The following is a 17383-nucleotide window of genomic DNA, read 5'->3' as shown; positions in this document are numbered from 1 at the left end:
CAGTTACTGGGATCTCAATCCTTATGGCTTTGGCTTCCCCTGCATAAAACCCTAGGCAAATCTGAGATAAAAAAAGGTCCTGTAGAGCCTAACTCCCGCCCTGTTCCCGGGACATCCTGACACCCAATCAGACCGGAGTCTCTGCCCTACTCCAGGGGCAGGGTGTGGGAAGGGGCGTGACTTCGTTTCCCTTCCAAACCGCAGCCAGGTCTGGAGGCTGCAATAAACAGAAGAGGGCCCCCCTGTTGTATTTTTGCAGTTAAGGTCTAAACTCTCCTTATCTCTACAGGGAGAATTTACCCTCCAGCTCAGTGAGCAATGTCTGTGTGGGTACAGTTTGTGTTCATTTTACTGGCTTGGAAAGGTGAGAAAATGATTGAAAATACAGTAAACCTACAGATTATGTGCTTTTAATTGGAGAGTGTATTTAGGTCTTTGTTTGTCTGTATACACCTGTCACGGAGTCCCTGGGCGATGCTCTGGAACTGTTCCCCATTAAGCCAGTCAGGACTCTGGGGAAGTGTCCTTTTTGTGAGCAGCCGGTCTTCAGGACACACAGCTCACACAGCTTCCACCTTCCTGGGTCTGACCGCCGAGCATTCAGCATCCTCTGCCCATCCCTGCGCTTCCCACAGAGAGTCCGCTCAGGCGGGGCTCCTGGGGGGAGCCAGAGGGTCCTGCACCCCAACTTTGCAGTCAGACGTGACTCTCAGCCAGCCAGTAAAACAGAGGTTTATTAGACGACAGGAACATGGTCTAAAACAGAGCTTGCAGGAGCAGAGAACAGGACCCCTCAGCTGGGTCCATTTTGGGGGACAGTGAGACAGACAACCACGTCTGCACTTCACTCCATGTCCCAGCCAGCCCCAAACTGAAACTCCCTCCAGCCCCTCCTCTCCTGGGCTTTGTACCTTTCCCCGGGCCAGGAGATCACCTGATTCCTTTGTTCTCCAACCCTTTAGCTCTCACCTTGCAGGGGGGAAGGGCCCAGGCCATCAGTTGCCAGGAAACAGGGTGTCGGCCATTCTCTGTGTCCAGATCCCTGCACACACCTGCCCTCTAGGGCTCTGCAATGATCATACACCCTTACCCCACCACCTAGATACTTAAGAACTGCCTAGGGGAAACTGAGGCACCCCCACACTATTCAGAGGAAACATTAAGAACAGTCCCACTTCGTCACAACACCTCCTTAGTATCTATCTCCATTCATCTGCATGCATCTAGGCATAATGCTTTCTTTCTTTCTTTCTTTCTTTCTTTCTTTCTTTCTTTCTTTCACAGACTAATCTATACAACGTTCCATGCACATAATTGTCTCATCTATTTGTATGTTTCCAATTCCCCACTATCTATTAATCCATCCATTGTTCCTATACCATATTATCTCTCTATACAATCATTTTTTCCTCCTTTGTATTATCCCTCTATCCATCCGCACTTCCCCTCTACTATTTTCAGTCCCCATCTATGATTTTCTCTACTGTATTATCTAGCAATTTGTTTTTCTGTCTATGTATGTGGCTTAGAGGCCCCTTATCACTCTAGTGAGAGTCAATAGGTATTAGTAATGGTCACTGTGCTACAGTGTTTTCTCCAGCAGATGTCCAGTTGCAGATGCAGCTGGTGGAGTCTGGGGGTGCTATTAGAAATGAAGGGGAGTTCATCCTGCTCTCCTATAAAGGATCAGGCTTCACCTTCAGCAGCTATAAAACGTACTGGTACCAGCAGATCCAGGAAAAAGCCCGGAGTTTGTCTCACTTATTTACACCATGGCTCTGTCCAATGTTACATGGATTCGGTGAAAGGGCATTTCACCCTGTCCAGAGACAAAGCCAAGAGCGAGCTGTACCTGGGAAAGAGCAGCGTGAAACGAGAGGACATCGCCCGGTATCACTGCACTGCTAGAGAGGCACTGTGGGGGGAAGCCGGTGTGAGCTCGGACACAAACCTGCCACCCCCTCGACTCAGACCCAGTGGGGCAAAGTCGGCTCCATCAGGGGGAGGAAAGACCTGGTGTGCTCAGTGTGAGCAGGGTGTAAGTTCTGGCAAGTGAAGTGTAAAAATATAATTATGAAGGCCAAAAAAAAAAAATTGTTTGAAGAAGAGCTAGCCAAAGACTCAAAAAGTAATAACAAAAAAAGTGTTAAGTACATCAGAAGCAGGAAGCCTGCTAAACAACCAGTGGGGCCACTGAACAATCGAGATGCTAAAGGAGCACTCAAGGATGATAAGGCCATTGTGGAGAAACTATTCTTTGCATCAGTCTTCAGGGTTGAGTATTTGAGGGTGTCAAGGCTGATTCCTCACTCTGGCACTTCCACTGCAGAAGGCGGGGGTCTGCAAGGAATCGAAAATTAATACTTGCCAATCCAGGCTGGTAATGCTGCCACCACCCAAGTGAAAACTGCCTTTTGCAAATCCAGAAAAAACTTACTTGGGAAGTTTTTTCTGAGGCCCGTCAGCTTTTCCACCCCTCCCTCTGGGAAGCCATGAAAGAAAACAACAGAAAAGGGGAACCCAGCTGTTCCATCAGCTGATTAACATATGCACAACCTCTTTACCTCCTAAGACACAGAAATTCAATCATGTTCTTAAAAAAGGGAATTTTTATTGAAAAAAGAAAGAAAACACATTTGGAAAATTAGGTTATTGCTAGATATTAAAAGAGCAACTACAAGAATTAAGCAGCAAGAATAGCTTTCTTGGGGTTCAGCTTAAAGATTACAAAGCAAACAAAAGCTTCAAAAGGGAGCTAGATAGACTCATGGAAGTTAGGTCCACAAATTGTTATTAGCCAGGCTGGGCAGGGATGGTGTCCCTAGCCCCTGTTTGCCAGAAGCTGGGAATGGGTGACAGGGGATGGATCACTTGATGATTCCCTGTTCTGTTCATTCCCTTTGGGGCACCTGCCACTGGCCGCTGTCAGAGGACAGGATACTGGGCTGGATGGACCTTTGGTCTGACCCAATCTGGCCGTTCTTATGGTCTTAAAAGCACCTGAGGTTAGCACAGAGGAATCAACAAGACTGAAAACAAAACAAAAAATAAACCCAATCGCGTCTGTCTAAACATTCCTGTTCTACTTACATGTCTGTAGTTTCAAATGAGAAAGTCAAGGTATGATGCTGATGATTTTCACACCTGGCCCACACTTACAGCACACTTGCTGCCCTGTTTCTCTGCAGCGGAGAGAACAAAGACCCCACCCCAAGCAGTTTTTTCCCAGTTTGAAAGGGTTCAGCTTCCCTATTGGTTCCCTAGGTCAGGCGCCAACTCATTTTAAGTTTACCTCTTAACCCTTTACAGGTAGGGCAGTTCGGGTACCTCTGCCAAAGAGGATTCTATAGCTAACTGAATGGTTGGGGAGTTACACGAGGGTGCTACCCCCTCCCACCTTCATTTATCACAGAGGGAGATTCCCAAACCTGAGCCATTCTTTTTAGGTGACAAATCTGAGTAACTATCCCAGCTTGAGGTGTCATTAGAGGAGGTTTTGGAGCAAATTGATAAAGTAAACAGCAATAAGTCACCAGGACCAGATGATATTCACCCAAGAGTTCTGAAGGAACTCAAATGTGACATTTCAGGGCTACTAACTGTGGTTTGTAACCTATCATTTAAATCAACTTCTGCACCAAATGACTGGAGGATAGCTAATGTGACACCAATTTTTATATAGGGCTCCAGGGGCAAGCCTGGCAATTACAGACCAGTAAGCCTAACTTAAGTACCAGACAAACTAATTTAAACTATAGTAAAGAACAGAACTGTCAGACACATTGATGAACATGATTTGTTGGGGAAGAGTCAACATGGTTTTTGTAAAGGGCAATCATGCCTCACCAATCTACTAGAATTCTTAGAGGGGTCAACAAGCCTGTGGAGAAAGGGGATCCAGTGGATATAGTGTATTTAGATTTTCAGAAAGCCTTTGACAAGGCCTCTCAACAAAGGCTCTTAAGCAAAGTGAGCTGTCATGGGGGAAGAGGGAAAGTCCTCTCACAGATCGGTAACTGGTTAAAAGATAGGAAACAAAGGGTAGGAATAAATGGTCTGTTTTCCAAATGGAGAGAGGTAAATAGTGGTGTCCCCCAGGGATCTGTTCTGGGACCAGTCCTATTCAACATATTCATAAATGATCTGGAAAAAGAGGTAAACAATGAAGTGGCAAAATTTGCAGATGATACAAATTACTAAAGATAGTTAAGTCCCAGGCATATTGGCAAGAGCTAAGAAAGGATCTCTCAAAACTTGGTGACTGGGCAACAAAATGACAGTTGAAATTTAATGTTGATAAGTGCAAAGCAATGCACATTGGAAAGCGGAATCCGAACTCTACATACAAAATGATGGGATCTAAATTAGCTGTTACCACTCAAGAAAGAGATCTTGGAGTCATTGCCAGAAGCTGGGAATGGGCGACAGGGGGTGGATCACTTGATGATTACCTGCTCTGTTCATTCCCTCTGGGGCACCTGGCGTTGGCCACTGTTGGAAGACAGGACACTGGACTAGATGGACCTTCGGTCTGACCCAGAATGGCCGTTCTTATTTTCTTATGGGTCTAGGCTGTGAGGTGCTAGCCCCAGAGCTCTGGATTTGCCTTTGTCCCCTGTGGCGTCTGACACACTTCTGGTCACTGTAAGAACCTCACAATAACCCACCCTGCTCCCAGGGGGCCCTGACACCCATCAGACCGGAGTCTCCTCCCCTTTCCAGGGACAGGGTGTGGGAAGGGGAGGGGGGTGACTTCGTTTCCCTTCCAAACCCAGCAGCCGCGGCTGGGAGGCTGCAATAGACAGAAGTGGCCGCACCTTGTGTTTGTGCCGTTAAGGGCTAAACCCTCCTTAACCTGACAGTGAGAATTTACCCTGCAGCTCAGCCAGCAATGCCAGTGTGGGTACAGTTTGTGTTCATTTTAGCGGCTTGGAAAGGTGAGAAAATGTTTGAAAATACAGGAAACCTTCAGAGTATGCGATTTTAATTGTACAGTGTATCTAGGCTTGTCTGTTTGTCTGTATACCCCTCCTTAATCTCTCTCTCTCTCTCTCTCTCTCTCTCTAGGCATCATCATATATTTTCTTTCTTTCTTTCTTTCTTTCTTTCTTTCTTTCTTTCTTTCTTTCTTTCTTTGACTAATATATACAATGTTCCATTATTAGTAGCACATTATTAGATTATCTGTTTGTGTTTCTAATCCTCCCCTAGCTATTCATCCATCCATTATTCCTGTACTGTATTCTCTTTCTATCCATCTGCACATTCCCCTCTACTGTATTCTCTCCCCATCTAGGCTTTCCTCCACTGTACTAGCTAGCAACTTGTCTCTCTATCTATTTCTGTGGCTTAGATACCCCTTATCACCCTAGTGAGGGTCCATAGGTATAAACAATGATCATTGTGCTTTCTCCCGCAGGTGCCCAGTCGCAGATGCAGCTGGTGGAGTCCGGGGGGGCTGTTAGAAATGAAGGGGAGTCCATCCGCCTCTCCTGTAAAGGCTCCGGCTTCTCCTTCAGCAGCTACGACATGTTCTGGTACCGGCAGCGTCCCGGGGAAAGCCCGGAGTTTGTCTCACGTATTAACTACGACGGGTCAGACCGACGTTACGCGGCTTGGGCCCAAGGGCGATTCACCGTCTCCAGGGACAACGCCAGGAGCGAGCTGTACCTGGGAATGAGCCGCCTGAGGCGGGGGGACACCGCCCGGTATCACTGCGCTGCTAGAGAGACACAGTGAGGGGAAGCCGGTGTGAGCTGAGACAAAAACCTAACGTCCTCGGGCTGAACTCAGCTTCTTTGGGGGAGGAGGGCAGAAACCCGGCGCGCTCCGTGCCGGAAGAGAGGGGAAACTGTGTCACTGCAGGAGGCACCAGGGAGGAGTGAATCCCGGGGGATGTGTGGGAGGGCGGGGAACAGGGGATACCCCTACCTCAGCGCTTACTTTAGACGGACACAGATGCCGTGGAGGGAGTGTGGCTTGGGTCTGCCTGCTGCTCCGCCCAGCTCATTGCTCGGGGTGTGCAAAGGGGAAGATCTCCTCGGCGCCTCATTCCAGCTCCCGTCCCCTGGGCGCTCCTATAGCCACGCGGCTGCAAAGCGCGAACCTCAGCCGGGGCTTAGGCAGCCACCCTGCGCGTTCACAGCTCTGCAGGGCCAGAGCCGGAGGCAGGGTTATTCTTTGCGGCGGAACAACGATTAGATATTTCCTGTCTGCACTAGCCCTGGCCCCACGTGAGTCTCTGCGTTTGCATCTGTGTCTGGAGGTATTTGTGCCCCTGTGCGACTATTTGTCTCTGACAGAGAGATTCTTCGCTCCTTGAGCGCCATAGCCAAATGGTGCCCTTTTCGCAGCTGCATCTGGTGGCGTCAGGCCGGGGAGGTCTCAGAGACCCTCCCGCTCCCCTGTGCAAAAAAAAAAAAAATAATAATAAAAAAAAATAAAGAATGAAAGAAGTTTTCAAAAGGCAACATAAAAAGCCGGAGGCAATACATAAACCCGCCAAAACCAATGTATAAAATCGGAAAATAACCGAGTGAGAATAAGTACAAACAAAGACGATAAAATAGGAAGACTAAAAACAGACCCGAAAACAACAAAACGCCAATGAACAAAACCCCTCAGACACACCACGGCACTTTCTAACCTGCAGCAACACACTGTACTGGCATGCCCCCACTCCCACACCCAGGGTTTTTAGGGGCACAGCTTGAGAGAGAGAGAACTTGCAACAAACAATGCGTTCCCCACTTTTGAACATGGACACTGGAGATCATTTATCTGACAGGAGCTATCAAACTGCATTTTGTCAACACGCCCACTCACTCCATAGTGTAGCGAAGGGAGGATTGTGTATATGTGAAGCGACAGAAGAACTGTCGGGGAGGGGATGTTTTCTGTGTGGACAAGGAAGCGTGCAGTTTTCATGCTTATCAATGGGTGGACACAAACACTGGGGGGAATCTGGGATTAACAGCCAGGTAAAGTGAAAACTACAAACGGCCTCCTCTGTCGGAGGTTACCAAGTGTCAGCTAAGGCGCGGTTTACAAATAGCCCAGCTTTTGTAAGTAGAGAGGAAAAGGCTAGAGAGGCTGGCAGGAAGCCACACCCAGAGAGAGACGGAGAAGAGACAGGGGCATTTACAGAAAAGGACAGAGAGAGAGATCCAGACTCGGCCAGGCCGTGTGGGTGGAGGTGGAGTGTAAGTTACAGGGATGTGGACAGCTCTGGCCCTGTCATTTCCAGAGATTTCAGGGCTTTGTCAGCTCAGGGGCCGAACTGGAGATTTGATGCTATTTCCCCCACCCTCCTCTTCAAACCGAAAACCTATTTCCTGCTGCCCTCACGCTGGCACCAGGTAAGAGCTGGTATCTCGGTGGGAATGGCGGCATGGCGGGGGGAGCTCAGGGAGATCCGTCGCTCCCGGAAGCATCTGGCTACATGTTTATTTGGACTCTCCTATCCTTCTTTCTAGGGGCGCTTTCCCAGCTGCAGCTGGTGGCCTCCGGCCCTGGGGCGGGGAAGGTCTCCGAGCCCCTCACGCTGCCCTGCGCTGCCGCCGGGGTCTTTATCACGGAAGAGTGTAACTGCTGGCCCTGGCTCCGTCAGCCTCCCGGAGAAGGGCCGGAACCCATGGGACGGGTTTGTCCATGGAACGGGGCACGAGCTACTCCCCGTCTCCCCAAGGCCGAGGCACCATCTCTGCAGACAAGAACCAGGTCTCCCTGCAGCTCCGACCCCTGACAGCTGCAGGCACCGCCAGGCATCACTGTGCCAGACACCCAGTGACACAGACACAGGGAGGTCTGGGACAAAAAGTGAGCGTCTGAAAATGATAACCGAGCCCATGCAGGGCGATAGAGAGTCCCAGGGAGGGAAATGCAGCCGGAAGGGAAGGGCTTGTTTTGCTGTTGAAAGGTGCAGACATTTGAGAGAAAACAAAAAAAGCAAAAGCAAACCAACTCCCAACAACAACAACAACAAAGCAACAAATAAACCCCAAAGTAATCACCAAAGCAGCTAATCAATACACACTAGGAAATGACGACAAACAAACAAACAAAACCCGAATGGACTACACACAAATCAATTCCCAACACACAAAATCAGTTAGCAAACACTTCGCAACAAACGCTAACCAATAACAACACAACAGAATCAACGTGTGATTCTGAATGTCTATTTACTTTCACTAGCGACTCTTTTCGGGTACCGATTATATTTAAAAGCACCGGATACAAAACGTACAAGAAACTTAGCCTACTGCCAATCAATTTTTCCCATGAGAGCGCCCCTCTTAGGGCCACGGAAGATCTGTTGCTTTAAAGAATGACGGAAACTGCAATTTTTCAAGCTCTTCAGTGTCGAGGTCAGTAAAAGTGTGTGAGAAGGAGGGGAGAGATGAGGAATGGGGGAGGGGGGAAAGAGACAGAGGGGGTTGGGGATTTCAGAGGCAGTGAAAGGATCGGGAAGTCTGACTCCCTTAGGGGTTATATTGGGATCTGAGTGCCTAACTCCCTTAGGCAACTTTGGAAATCCCAACCAAGATCAGAAGCAAGGGGTATGGGAAAGAGAGAACGAGACACAGACAGAGAGACTCAGTGTGTGAGAGATGAAAGGTATCCACATATACACGGAGAAAGTAAATAGGGAAGTATTATTTACTCCTCATAACGCAAGAACTAGGGCCATGAAATGAAATGAATAGGCAGCAGGTTTAAAACAAACACAAGGAAGTGTTTCTTCAGTCAATGCACAGTCAACCTGAGGAACTCTTTTCCAGGCGATGTTGTGAAGGCCAAGACTATAATAGGGTTAAAAAAAAACTAGATAAATCCTTGGAGGACACGTCCATCAACGGCTATTAGCAGGGCAGGGATGGTGTCTTTAGCCTCTGTTTGCCAGAAGCTGGGAATGGGCGACAGGGGATGGATCACCTGATGATTTCCTGTTCTGTTCATTCCCTCTGAGGCACCTGGCTCTGGCCACTGTGGGGACACAGGATACTGGGCTGTAGTGGGTGGGACCCACGATAGCCCTGTGCTACTCAGGTTGCTCTTTATTCAACATTAAGGAAACCACACGGTGAGAGACCCGAGTTCCAAATATCTAGATGAAGACATACAGTGTCTGGCTACTAACCCACACGGCTTCTCTGGCAGGTTCCGGTGGGTCCTGCAGCAGCAGACAGGGGAGACCGCCAGAGGGCTCCGAGACTGTTGATAGGGACAACACCCAGTCCCTACACATCACAGGGAGCAAATCTCCGTGTCTGCGTGTGAGCTACAATTTGTTACAGGTGTCGGCAGAGGTTTGCAGCCCGAGGCTCAGACTTCAGCCGACTCGCCCGAGCTGTCCGAGCTCCGTTGGGTCAGCGGCTGGCCTGGAGATACCTGAAACCTCGCAAATGATTCAATGTGTTTTCCTTGCGCTGGCCTTGGCACCGCGTGAGTCTCTCCGTGTTACCATTTCCATTTCTCTCTCTCTCTACGAGTCTCTGTGTGTGATGTTTGCATTTCTTTCTGTGTGTGTGGCTGTGACCAGGGGGGAGGCAGAGGGAGCCTTTGCTCTCTGGGCATCCCATTCAATGATTATTTTGGACTCCCCCTCCTTTGTTTCTAGGTGTCCTTTCCCAGCTGCAGCTGGTGGCCTCCGGCCCTGGGTCGGGGAAGGTCTCCGAGCCCCTCACACTGACCTGCGCTGTCTCCGGGTTCTCCATCAATACTCAATATTCCTACTGGTACTGGCTCCGTCAGCCTCCTGGAGAAGGGCTGGAGTCCATGGGGTATGTTTATCCATATAACGGGGATACCAGCTACGCCCCGTCTTTCCGAGGCCGGATCACCATCTCTGCAGACACCGCCAAGAACCAGGTCTCCCTGACGCTGCGCTCCCTGACAGCTGCGGACACCGCCACCTATTACTGCGCCCGGAGAGACACAGTGACACAGAGACCGGGGGCCTGGCACAAAAAGGGGGCCAGCCACACGCGTCCCCTGTCGGAGAAAAGGCACCTGACTTTGCCCTTGCGGTCCGCCCCCTTCTGAGGTCACTTTAAGTTGAAGGAGACGCTTTGTCACAGGCCACCACGAAGCTGGAGAGAAGCAGAGAAAGAGGAAACACCTGCGCTGGTGAATGGGCAGGAGAGAGACTTTGTTACAGGAGTTTTGCAGTTTTGGAAACCACCAATCTGGGCCTAAGGTTGCAACAGACTGTCCTGTCCGCTCCGCAGCTGAACTGGGGAGCTGGGGTTCTGGGGGGCCCCTCTGCCAAATGACTGGTATTTCCTGGCTGCTCTAGCTCTGGCCCATGGAAGGGAGTGTGGGTGTATGTGTGAGTTTTTCCTGGTGAGGTAGAGTATTTGTGGGTGTGTTTGTGTAACCCACACACCTCCGGGGTGTGGTGTTCTGTCCCATCTAGTGGCACCGAGCCCACTTAGAGTGAGATTAATGAGTTTGCTCTACAGCCTTAGCTTACAGCCAAGTGACTTTTAGCTCATGCCCTAGAGGCTCATACACTAAGCACCACAGGTCCCAGGTTTCAACCACCGGGGTCTGTTGGTGTTACTTTTGCACCTGTGTGTGAGAGGAGTTGTGTTGATTCATGTTTGCATGAGAGCATTTCGATGAAGGAGTCTGCGCTTTGAGCCAGATTCTTCGCTCCCTGGAGTGGGGGGTCGTTGTATTATTATTTGGGACTCTCCTGCCCCTTTTTGCAGGCCCCCGTGCCCACCTGCAGCTGGTGGAGTCGGGTCATGGCGAGGGGAAGGTCTCAGAGCCCCTCACACTGGCATGCGACGTCTCCTGGAGAGCGGATTTTCTGGCGGAGGTCCTGAGTTTATCTGGCTGATGTACTGTGGTGGGGAAACACCCTCCATGCCGCCTCTCCAAAACACAATGAGCATTTCCAGAGACCCCTCCAAGAACTGGGTCTCCCCTTACTGCTTAAACTTTCTCCTTTCCTTTAATTTGGCGTATGGAGCCTAACTCCCTTAGGCTCTCTGGAAAATTCAGCAGGGCAAATAGGCAGCTACTAAACAGACAGAGCCAGTGAGGGAGAGAGGTGGAGAGAAAAGAAACAAACTCACTGTGTGTGTAAGCAGAGGCCCCTGGAGAGAGAGAGAAAAAAAGAAACCGAGAAACTCACTGCTGTGTGTGTAAGCAGGGACAGAACCAGATCCAGAGAGGGAAAGAGAGGGGGGAGGGGGGCTGGGCAACAGGGGGTGGATCACGCGAGGATTCCCTGTTCTCTTCATTCCCTCTGGGGCACCTGGCGCTGGCCAGTGTCGGGAGACAGGAGGCTGGGCGAGATGGACCCTTGGTCCGGACCCACCATAGCCCTGTGCTGACGTTGTTGCTCTTTATTGGACATTAAGGAAACCGCACACGTGAGAGACCTGAGTTCCAAATGTCTAGATCAGGGCTGGGCAAGCTTTTTGGCCTGAGGGCCACATCGGGTTTTGGAAATTGTATGGAGGGCCGGTTAGGGGAGGCTGTCTCAGGCTGTGCCCCCACCCGCATCTGCCCCCCTTGCTTCTCGCCCCCTGACGCCCCCCCTCCCAGGGACTCCCTGTCCCATCCACCCCTCCCCCCGTTCCCTGATGCCCGGCCCAGGACCCCTGCCCCATCCACCCCCTCCCCCCGTTCACTGTCCCCTGACTGCCCCCCAGCGCCCCATCCAAACCCCTCTCCTTCCTGACTGCCCCCCCGACCTCTATCCTAACCAAACACCCGTTCTCTCTGTCCCCTCACGGCCCAACAACCCCCCCTCCTTCCTAACTGCCCCCCTTGACTCCTGCCCCCATTCAACCCCCTTCCCCCCGTTCCCTGTCCCCTGACCGCCCCAACCCCATCCACACCCCCGCCCCCTGAGCACCACCCCGAACTCCCCTTCCCTCTATCTAACCCCCCCGGCTCCCTGCCCCCTCACCGCGCAGCACAGAGCACCCCTGGCTGGAGGTGGTACAGCCGCGCCGCCCAGAGCGTTGCGCCGGTGCAGTGCAGTAAATCGCTCTCCGTAACTGCGACCAGGAGCACATTCCTACGCGGAGCAGTTTAATACACTACAGCCTGGCGCCCGGAGGCTGCGGAGGGAGGGGGAACAGCAGGGGAGAGGCCGGGGGAGAGCCTCCGGGGCCAGGAGCTCAGGGGCCTGGTAGGAGGGTCCCGCGGGCCGGATGTGGCCCGTGGGCCGTAGTTTTACCACCTCTGATCTAGATGAAGACGTCCAGCGCCTGGCTACTAACCCACACGGCTTCTCTGGCAGGTTCCGGTGGGTCCTGCAGCAGCAGGCAGGGGAGACCGCCAGAGGGCTCCGAGACTGTTGATAGGGACAACACCCAGTCCCTACACATCACAGGGAGCAAATCTCCGTGTCTGCGTGTGAGCTACAATTTGTTACAGGTGTCGGCAGAGGTTTGCAGCCCGAGGCTCAGACTTCAGCCGAGCCGCCCGAGCTGTCCGAGCTCCGTTGGGTCAGCGGCTGGCCTGGAGATATTTGAGACTTTGCAAATGATTAAATGTGTCTTCCTGTCGCTGGCCCTGGCGCCGTGTGAGTCTCTGTGTGTGACTGTTTGCATTTCTCTCTCTCTCTCTGTGGCTGTGACGGGGGGAGGCAGAGGGAGACTGCGCTCTCTGGGCATCCCATACAATGATTATTTTGGTCTCCCCTCCTTGTTCTAGGTGCCCTTTCCCAGCTGCAGCTGGTGGCCTCTGGCCCCGGGATAGGGAAGGTCTCCGAACCCCTCACACTGACCTGCGCTGTCTCTGGGGTCTCCATCAATACTCAGGATCATGTCTGGTACTGGGTTCGGCAGTTTCCTGGAGAAGAGTTGGAATCCATGGGATATGTTTATCCATATATCAGGGCCACGCGCTACACCCCGTCTCTCCAAGACCGGATCACCATCTCCACAGACACCACCAGCAACCAGGTCTCCCTGCAGCTCCACTCGCTGACAGCTGCGGACACCGCCACCTATTACTGCGCCCGGAGAGACACAGTGACACGGAGACAGGGGGCCTGGGACAAAAAGGGGGCCAGCCACACACCTCGCCTCCCAGAGAGAAGACACCTGACTTTGCCCTTGCGGTCCACCCAATTCCGCTGTCCCTGGAAAGAGATGCTTTGTCAGAGGCACCCACGAAGCTGGAGAGAAGCAGAGAAAGAGGAAACTCCTGCGCTGGTGAATGGGCAGAAGAGAAACTTTGTTACAGGAGTTTTGCAGTTTTGGAAACCACGAATCTGGATCTGAGGTTCCAACAGACTGTCCTGTCCGCTCCGCAGCTGAACTGGGGAGCTGAGGGTCTGGTGGGCCCCTCTGCCAAATGACTGGTATTCCCTGGCTGCCCTAGCTCTGGACCATGGGGGGTTTGTGTGTGTGTGTGAGTGTGAGAATTTTTCCCGGTAGGGTACAAAATTTGTGGGTGGGTGTGTTTTACTCCACGAGTAAATCCATTTAAGCCGCTGACACCTACCGTGCTTTACTCTAGACTGTCTCCTGATTTACACTCCTGGAGGAGTGAGAGGAGAATCAGCCTAACTCAGGGGTTCTCACACATCATTGCACCGTGACCCCCTTCTGACAACAAAAATTACTACATGACCCCAGGACAGGGAATTGAAACCTGAGCCCACCCAAACTCAGCTGCCCCTGGTGTGCGTGGGGGCCAAAGCCCGAGCCCCACTACTCTGCGCAGGAGTCCTAAGGCTTCAGCCCCAGGCAGGAGGCCTGTAAGCCTGGGACTCGCCACCCAGGGCTGAAGCTCTTGAGGTTTGACTTTGGCCCTGAGTGGTGGAGCTTGGGCTTCGGCCTCAGCAAGTCCAACACCAGCCCTGATGCTCCCATTAAAACATGGTCGCGACCCACAGTTTGAGAGCTTCTGCCCTAGAATGAGTGACTGGAGAATTAGCCCTGACAAGACAATGGAATTTCCACTGAGAGTCAGTCGCATCGACCCCACTGGAATTCCTCCTGCTTTACACTGAGGTGCTGGCAGGGCTGGTTCCCCACTCTGGCCCTTCGAGTGCAGAAGGTGGGGGGCTGCAAGGACTCTAACAGTTAATACTGGCCACTCCAGGCTGGTAATGCTGCCACCACCCAAGTGAAAACTGCCTTTTGCCAATCCAGAAAAACCTCACTTGGAAAGATTTTTTCTGAGGCCCTTCAGCTTTTCCATCCCTCCATCGGGGCAGCCCAGAAAGAAAACCATAGAAAAGGGAAACTCAGCTGTTGTATCAGCTGATTAACATATGCACATCCTCGTTACCTCCTAAGACACAGAAATCTAATCGTGGTCTTAAAAAGGGTACATTTTATTGAAAAAAGAAAGAAAACAACTCTGACAACTCAGGCTGTTAGGGATTAAACACCAAAAATGACTTTCTTTGGGTCCAGCTTAAAGGTTACAAGAAAATAAAAACAAAACAAAAGCACCTGGGGTTAGCACAGAGGAATCCACAAGTCCAAAATGAAGAATTAAATCTAATTGCGTCTAACTAGACATTCCTGGCCTACTTACATATCTGGGATTCCAAATGAGGAGTTTCTAGGTATGATGCTGATGATTTTTAAAGCGGGCCCAGACCTTACAGCATGTTGCTGCCCGAGCTGCTTCTGTCGGAGAGAACAAAAGACCCCTACACCCAGCAGTTTCCCCCCATTTGAAAGGGTTCAGCTTCCCTACTGGTGCCCCTCAGTCAAGTGCCAACTCATATTAAGCTTCCCTCTTAACCCTTTACAGGTTAGATTAAACCCCTGGTTGTATGTGAAGTAACAGTATCCCTGTTCTGTTTCTTTTACAGGCTTCGTGGCCGTGGTCACTTTAACCCAGCCGAGTTCTGCCCAGGCAGAGCCAGGCAGTTCCCTCACCCTGGACTGTGTCACCTCTGGGTATAATATCAACGACCACCGTTTGAGCTGGATCCGACAAGTCCCTGGGAAAAGTCTGGTCTGGCTAACAGCCCTCAGGACAGGATACAACCTACATCACGGATGAGTTCAAAGGGCGGGTTACCCCCTCCACCAATGGTGCCCCTGGCAAGCTAAAGATAAAGAGTCTCACAGCTGCAGACATGGTGAGCTGCAGACCATGCAAGTGGTCGCTGCCTGGCTTCCTCTCCTACAATATCCCTCGTGGAACTGGCCTCCTCTCACTGAACACATTTTTCTCTTTGCATGAACTTCACCCCCGCCCTAAGGACAGTAAAGGGGCCAAACATCAGTGGAGTCCCACATCAGTCCTCAGAGTGCGGGTTCCTTGCGGAACAGGCCTTCCTCTGCTTCCTCTCCAAAGCTAGAATTTTACCCAGAGATTTGTGGCTTTGGTCTCTGCAATTTCAACGTGCGTCATTCAAATCAATTTGTGATCGGGAAGCACCATCCTTGCGGGTTAGGCCAGCAGAGTGGGAATCGGGAGAATCTGAAGTTCAGTGTCACAGCCTGGAACAGAAACAATGTGAAGTGAAGCAAGGGACTCCCTTTGTCTGGCTTGTGTGTTTAAAGTGAAACCTCTTGAGTGCAAGGCCTGTCTCCTGTGGTGCGTAGGGGCAGCAGCTGACGCACTGGAACCCTGACCTTGGTTGGGACCCTTCAGATGTTACAAAAATGCTAAGAATAATGACCCGTGGATTTGAATGGCAAAAAGGACCCTTACGTGAGACCATCTCACCCAGTGGGTCCTGCATCCAGAAGAAATGTTGAACTGGAGCACTCATGTTTTAAGGAGCATGGAGGACAGAGTCACAGATTTTTGAAGCCGGAAAAACCATTCCGAGACCATTGTGCCCCTCTGCGTGACACACATCCCAGGCATTCCTGTAACAAACTTTTCTTTGAGCCACAGCCTGTCTGTTGAGCGGCAGTATATCTGTCTGATATGGGTGACAGTGCTGGACAAGCAGGGAGGTGATCTGGGCTCCAATTCTAATCTGCCACCAGGCTGCAATGGCCGAGAGGGAACAGGAATCCCTTGGTGCAGTGGTCCCCAGAGGGCAGCAGAACCTGGGGAAGGAGACAGACACGTCTATCCCGTAGTGACCACGCGGAAGCAGGAAAGGGTTAGGAAGTGCGAGCATGCGGTGCCCCGGACAATGACCAGGAGTTGGTAACGCAGGTCGGGGGCGGAGACAGCGGTCGCTATACCCGTTACTGAGCAAGCGATGGCAGCAGAGCTCTGAAGGAGAGAGATCGAGCCGCTCTCAGTTCTCTGGTCGTCTGTGAAAACCACATGGCTTTTCTCTTTCCTTTTAAATTGCAGCTGAAAGTCTGTGGTTTCCCCACTGCCTGCTGCCTTCTTAACTATAATGAGCAGACAGGGTAATGATCTCAAGAGCTACTATCCTATTGTTAAAAGAAAAGGAGGGCTTGTGGCACCTTAGAGACTAACGAATTTATTTGAGCATAAGCTTTCCTGAGCTACAGCTCACTTCATCGGATGCATTCAGTGGAAAATACAGTGGGGAGATTTATATACAGACATGTATCTCACGAAAGCTTATGCTCAAATAAATTGGTTAGTCTCTAAGGTGCCACAAGTCCTCCTGTTCTTTTTGCGAATACAGACTAGCACGGCTGCTTCTCTGAAACCTATCCTATTGTTGTAGTCTGTACAATTTTAGGGGATGAGAATTTGAATGAAAGACCCTACCAAAATAAAACTGTCTTGCAATTAATAGCTTTGAAGTGTCTTGTGTGTCTGAGGAGTTTTCACCCTATATGAGCCTGACTTTCAAGAAAACACTGGTCCTTATTTTTAAAGGTAGATAGATACCAAAAAAGTGGGCTAGGTGCCTAAGTCCCATTCCTTTCAATGGGGGTTTGGTGCCAAACCCGCTTACGACTGTTTTGAAAATCCCAGTAGGCACCTACTTTGCATCATCACCTTCTAAAGACTTTTTAAAATCTAGCCCGATTGCTTTGCTAGAAAGAGGCAGATTCTCCGGTGGTGTAATTCAGCGTAGCCATGCTGACTTCATTCGCACTGCACACAGACACACGACCTCCGGATCCAGCTCTAAGCCTTTACACTGATTTTTTATATTTCAAAACAGGGCAACGCTAGCACGGGGTGAGATTCTGTTCCCATTCCTCATGTCCAGTCGTATTTTACTCTGTGAGTAGCTCGATTGCTCCGGATTCTCCCCTCGGTAATAATGGCTGCACTCTGGAGTCTCTCCTAGTTTACACAGGAGTACACAAAAGGAGAGTTACCCCATGACACCCGCAGAGTTAGTCCTGCCTAACACCATAGTGAATGAGATATGATCCAGCCTCACTGAGTACAATGGCCTTATTTCTGCTTTACACCAGAGTGATTAAGAAGACAATTCAGGCCCATTGACTGCAGTGAAATTACTTCTGCTTTACACTGAAGCGTGAGGGAG

At 50.9% G+C, this 17383-nt stretch overlaps 1 protein-coding gene and 1 gene segment (V, D, J or C); both read left to right on the top strand.

Annotated features, from left to right (window-relative positions):
- Positions 1-4622: 4622 nt before the first annotated feature.
- On the top strand, positions 4623-6220 carry LOC142068859 (Ig heavy chain V region 3-like). The segment is given in 2 exon segments: positions 4623-4937; positions 5420-6220. Coding segments are annotated over 2 exon segments (366 nt in total).
- Positions 6221-11946: 5726 nt separating this feature from the next.
- Positions 11947-16672, top strand: LOC142068858 (uncharacterized). Of its 2 annotated transcripts, XM_075118979.1 has the most exons (3): positions 11947-12550; positions 12682-13184; positions 14804-16672. In XM_075118979.1, the coding sequence occupies exons 1-3, from the start codon at positions 12217-12219 to the stop codon at positions 14825-14827; spliced, it is 861 nt and encodes a 286-aa protein (XP_074975080.1). In that variant the 5' UTR covers positions 11947-12216; the 3' UTR covers positions 14828-16672. The 2 variants fall into 2 exon arrangements, with proteins under 2 accessions (XP_074975080.1, XP_074975079.1); XM_075118978.1 differs by lacking the exon at positions 14804-16672 and having other exon boundaries at positions 12682-13574.
- The last annotated feature ends 711 nt before the right edge of the window (positions 16673-17383 follow it).

The sequence above is a fragment of the Caretta caretta genome, chromosome 13, assembly GCF_965140235.1.
Source record: "Caretta caretta isolate rCarCar2 chromosome 13, rCarCar1.hap1, whole genome shotgun sequence".
NCBI classification, from domain to species: domain Eukaryota; kingdom Metazoa; phylum Chordata; order Testudines; family Cheloniidae; genus Caretta; species Caretta caretta.
The sequence above is the reverse complement of the archived record's forward strand: the minus strand, read 5'-3'. Positions and strand labels throughout refer to the sequence as shown.